We start from the raw sequence: 5,777 nt of genomic DNA on the forward strand, positions 1-5,777 counted from the left end.
ACCAGAGATGAAATTGTTTCCAAATGACTGTGGAATTCTCCGACCGCAGTAACATTCCACACGTGTGTGCCCAGTTCTAACACAGTTCGCCTGGTTTTAATAGTTGACTAATTAAAAAAAATGACTAAGACCCTTGGGAGCTGGACACAAGGCTGTACACCCATGGTTCTGGCAGGAGCATGAACCCACAACCCAAGGCTGAGGCAGGAGTGCTGCTCACACCAGGAATTCAAGTGCAGCTGGGCAGCAGAATAAAAGCACAGAGACCGATGCAGCGCTGCCTGCTGCAAACCCTGGCACTTGAGCGCTGAAGCATCCGAAAGATAGAGACCAGAGAGTCAGAAGTTCAAGGCTATATAGTGAATGTCCTGTGTCCTGTGAACACAAGAAGATACAGCAATGCCCTCTGCCTTTCGATGCACACATGCGCATGCGCACGCGCACGCGCTCTCCTCAAAGCAAAATAATAAAAACGATAAACCAAAAGTAACTCAAGCATGTAATCCTGCAGCACTGTGAGTTTAAGCCAGACTGGGTCTACACAGATCAGAGGAATAAGCAGGGGAGGGTAACTTGCCTTATAAAGAATTTTCATTATTTGCCTTAATGGCAGATTTTTTTTTATACATGTCATATGCAAATATAAAACAGCAATATGTTTATTATAAATATGTATTGCAATTATCTATTTCTCTCTCCATATATATATATGGAGATATATATATATATCTCCATATATATATATCTCCATATATATATATATATATATTCATTTTCTGCCTAAAAGTTTTATTTAACCATATATTAGATTTGTTAAGGATTTTCTCCAGGCACGAGCACTGGATTGACTGTAAAATTCGTCATTTCCAGCTCTTCATTCTGGCACATGCTCACAGTCCCAGTGCTCAAGAGGCAGAAGACAGGGCTGGAGAGATGGCTCAGTGGTTAATTGTTCTTCCGAAGGTCCTGAGTTCAAATCCCAGCAACCACATGGTGGCTCACAACCATCTGTAAAGAGATCTGATGCCGTCTTCTGGAGTGTCTGAAGACAGCTACAGTGTACTTACATATAATAATAAATAAATCTTAAAAAAAAAAAAGAGGCAGGGACCAGTGAATTTTTGTTAGCTGAACGCCAGCCAGGACTACATAGTGAGTCATATAGCCCAGGTTCACCGTAATCTTGTCCAAGCACTGGAATTACACGTGTTGGCTACCACGACTGACTTAGAAGCACATTTTGAATGTGCTAAAGAATGTAAGCAAGGTTGACGAGAAATATTATTTATAGGCAGGGTCTCTTGTAGCCCAGGCTAGTCCTGGTCCTTTTACCTTATCTCCGAAATGCTGGGATTAGAGGTGTGTTCCATAACATCTGGATGACAAGAAAGCTACTTAAAACATAATATAGTAAAAAGCACTTTTAGCATGAAAATCTTTTCATAGCTACTATCTCTGAGAAGTGGAAAATGAGGTACTTTTGCTTTTTTTGATAGTGCTTATGGTCTTAGAATACATTTTATACTGTGGAGCTGTGTTGTGCTTGTCACTGAAGAGTCAGCGTAATGGCCGCGTGGTTACGGAGTGAATGCTTCTCAGTGGAAACACCGCAGTGGGGCAGGGTTATGGGAAGAAGGAAGTCTCTGGAATCTTGTACCCAACTGTCTTTGCTCTCTCACATTATCTCAAAGCTTACATTTCCCGGGGCCCTTCTCCTGTCTTCCTACAGCTAATTCTCATAGAGCAGTGGGTGATGTGGGAGTATTTCTGTGAGAAAAACAAACTGTATCAAGGAAATGCACGGCACACAGCACCTTTAACTGAGTCAGTTTTAAAGGCTCGCTGTCATGCTGAGAGGGTCAGCAAGGAACACCGTGGGCACTTTAAGTGAACAGAAGAAAGATAATGGGCGTTCTGTTCAATGAGGTAAAAGTCTCAACCCCGAAGGTTAATAATCTGCAACATGTCTCCAGTCAGTTTGTTTACCTTAGCAACCCCTTCTCTTCTTACTGGGTCCCGAGTCAAATGAGCGCGAGAGATTTCATCTAAAGCATGCAGAAAATGCGGGAGACATGAAAGGAAGGTTTCGATCCAGTATCTACTTACTACCTGAGTGCATGGGGGCTTGCGTCACCCAGTCGTCAGCATGTCTTTGTTACGACATTGACATGTGAAATTGTGACAGTTTAGGTCCCTTGAGGATTGTCCTCAAAGCCACGTTGGGCCTTACAATTGGTCCTGGCGAGGCAGGACCTTGGGAAGTTATCTTAATGTTTATCTTACATAGGCTCTTATGGTAATGGCTGGATTCCCACAGGTGACGTTTGTGTACTGGACGTAGGGCTAATGTAAACACTGGGTGAATGGATGCTGTAACGTGAGCAGGCTATGGAGCTAACAGCTCACTTTTAGAAAGGATCCTTGCTATTAACAGGCATATACTGCTTTTATTCAAATTTCCCTTTGGCGTCTGGGTCAAACGTCCCCTTAACTTTGACCAGTCACATTGAGATGCTTTATCAAGCTTCCTGACTGCCCTGATTTTTATAATAAATAGGGCATTTGTGCAGAAAGCCAAGATAGCGGGTGGCTAACTACCGGCCTGGGTTGGTCTTTTTCCAGGCATCTTCTTTGTGTATACAGGAATTCTTTTGCTACTGTGAAACAACCGCCCCCCCTCCACTGTCTTTGTTATTTACAGAGGAATGCAGGGGTGAATTTGCATCTCCCTCACACCTCCCAAACACGTTTTATTGCTGTCTTCTAAGGTGAGGCGGATCGGCAGACACCAGAGGACAAGGCTTTAGCATATTCAGTCCTGTGAAAGCCCTTTTCAACCACTACTCAGTAGGCTTCCAGGAGTCTTGCACTTAACGTAAGTTTCCAGATTCCCCTACCAAACGTACCTTTCATAACGTTGGTAGTAAAGAGTCTAAGACTTGAGCATACAAGCCTTAGCTTTCCATCCTCTCCTCTGATAAATGTTTATTACCGATTTGTTCTTTCTTCATTTCCTCTCTAAGGCTTGCTTTCCCTGGGTTTGAAAAGCTCCTATTAAACAATAGACGTAGCAACCATTCTTTATACCAAATGAATAGGCCCATAAAAGCTACAGTCTACAGACCAACTGAAAAAGCTAATTTAGCAAATGCCTGTGTGCCTTAACCAGCTTCGGGTCCGGGGGTGGAGGACTGGGGGCGGGGGTCTATACTATTTATCTTTCTCAAGACATACTTTAAACCAACATTTGTTGGATGTCTAACTCTTCTTTCTTTACTTTTTTTTCTTTTTTCTTTTTTCTTTTTCTTTTTTTGAGTAACATAAGTAGCACTTGGGACTAATCAAAGCTAGTCATATAGTAGTGTTACTAGAGGTATGTTGGAAAAATCACTGGCCTTTTAGTGTGAGAACACAGAGGGGGGTGAGCAAAATTTTTCTAAAAAGATGCAACCATCAAGTCTATTGCTGTGACCAAGGCTAGAAAGCTGTCTAGCTGCTGATGTTATTAAGTTGATTTTATACATTAAGCTTGAAGAATCAAGGCTGTCCTGTCATTGTCAAGAGCGTGGCTTAAAAATCTCCAAATGCTCCGGGCGGTGGTGGTGCATGCCTGTAATCCCAGCACTCTGGGAGGTAGAGGCAGGCGGATTTCTGAGTTTGAGGCCAGCCTGGTCTACAGAGTGAGTTCCAGGACAGCCAGGGCTATACGGAGAAACCCTGTCTCAAAAAAAAAAAAAAAAAAAAAAAAAAAAGCTTTCAAGGGCACAGTGCTCTAAATCCATGAGTAGAGATTCTTTTTAAATTATATATAATTACATCCCCCCACCCCCCACACCCCGCCCAGAGCTTAATTTTCTGTGAATTGTTAAAGTTCTCAAACATGTACAGTAACTATCACCCAGACTCAACGGCCATCAACGGCCATCAGTATCTTCACATTGTCTCTCCCTTTTTCTTCTTTCACTCCTCCATGCGTGATGCGTGCAGCTCTTAAACTTAAACACTCTACGTCATGATATCTTCACAAACCAGGGCTACCCGTGTGTAACTGAGTGGGCAGGCGGAGTGTGGGTGTGTGTGGGAGGGAGCGTGTGGGGTAGGGATGGGGCGAGGGTACAGAAATACCTTATGGGAAGGGCACTCGAGAATGAAGTGAAATGCATCTCCTGCGAAAGCAGTTGTGTCTGTATAGTTTTCTTCTCCTGGGAAAATTAACTGAAGAAAAGAGAGAAAATAAAAAGCTTAATTTTTAAAAAAAAGGAACTATCACTGTATCTGGAGAGATTGGCAGCATCTTCACAGCAAAACTGTTCTGAGGTTGTTAGTTATTCCTTCATCTGAGATTAAGCTGTAAACCAATCACTGGGATACTCAGTCAGGCAGGTACAGTCCTAACAGCCTTGTTGGCAGTAAGACCTCAGCGGGGACAGCCTCCTGGACGTATTTCTTTCACTTGAATTCTTACACTTCTTTAGGGAATTAATGGCAGTTGTTTTACAAAAACATTGTCCAGGATTTTCTTAATTTTAGAAAACTAGAGATCGGAATTTTATATTTTGGATGGAGTAGCGATTGCTATAGGCGGTAAAGAAAGACCCTGTAACAGTTTTCCTCTCACACATGTAAAAAGGACGATTTGAATAACCTCAGAGACATCAAAGTCCTAATGAAAAGCAGCAGCTGGCTTTTCAGCCAAGACATACCATCTTCCTTCTAGCCAAGGGAACATTGTATCACGTCTGCAGTGACACCCCTGTATACGACTCTTGTCATCTGTTGGTTGAAACTTGGCTTTATGTGTCAGAAAACTTAAAGCTGACACAGACCTTTTACAGTTTTTGCCTTAAACATCATAATGATAAAAACAAACAATAATAAATAAATAAACAAATAAAACCTTGCCCTGTGCAGTTAAATAACCAGAGACAGCAGGTACCCAGTGGACCAGTTCTGTCATTTCACATTGTTACATCATGATTTTGGATTTTCGCTACCTCAGTTTACAGTGCCCTCCTCCAATCCGCAACGTGCATGCTTTCTTGATAAACCTATTTAGATTTTGCATTTTACCTAAAAATGTAGGTTTATTAGTATAACAACATTCTCCCGTCTATTTACTCCTATGGATAATAGTTTTTGAGAATCGTTTTCTTAGAAAATAATTGTAAAATACATAACAATATTTTAAAGTGCCCAAATAGTATCCCCACAATGAGATAGCTAAATGTACTTCAGGAATTCTATGTTTCCCTCAGTACTATTAACTGTAAGTATACCTTAATTCTCAGTATAAGCAGTCAACCCTAGGCAATTATTTCAAAGACCTACCTGGTTTCTGTTCACTGATAAAAAAGAGACTCATGGTAAAAATAAAAAATACCCAAAAAAAGAGCTGGAATCTCATCTTCTTTTTTTTCTTTTCTTCTTTTTCTTCTTTCTTTCTTCCTTTCTTTTTCTTTCTTTCTTCCTTTCTTCCTTCCTTTCTTTCTTTCTTTCTTTCTTTCTTTCTTTCTTTCTTTCTTTCTTTCTTTCTTTCTTTCTTTCTTTCTTTCTTTCTTTCTTTCTTTCTTTTTCTTTCTTTCTTTTTTTTTTTTTTTTTTTACACGCAAGCGAACAATAGCTCTTCAAGTATAGAAATCGTCTGTAAATAGCCTGAGCAGTATCTGTCCGGCTCACCCCACATCCTATGGCCAGACCTCAGAGGGCTGCCAGCTGCTTTTTCCTGAAAAGGTTAATGATCACATCAGACAAGGTTACTGGTGCTCCGGGCTGCAGTC

The 5,777-nt window shown here is 41.2% G+C and overlaps 1 protein-coding gene across 1 annotated transcript; it reads right to left on the reverse strand.

The window, feature by feature from the left end:
• Positions 1 to 4,126: 4,126 nt before the first annotated feature.
• Apela (apelin receptor early endogenous ligand) lies at positions 4,127 to 5,404 on the reverse strand. The gene is made up of 2 exons (XM_052162707.1): positions 5,329 to 5,404; positions 4,127 to 4,215 (listed from the first exon to the last, which is right to left on the reverse strand). Exons 1-2 carry the CDS (start codon positions 5,402 to 5,404, stop codon positions 4,127 to 4,129), a joined length of 165 nt encoding a protein of 54 aa, XP_052018667.1.
• Between the last annotated feature and the right edge of the window lie 373 nt (positions 5,405 to 5,777).

Source organism: Apodemus sylvaticus, chromosome 18 (assembly GCF_947179515.1).
Source record: "Apodemus sylvaticus chromosome 18, mApoSyl1.1, whole genome shotgun sequence".
NCBI classification, from domain to species: Eukaryota; Metazoa; Chordata; class Mammalia; order Rodentia; family Muridae; genus Apodemus; species Apodemus sylvaticus.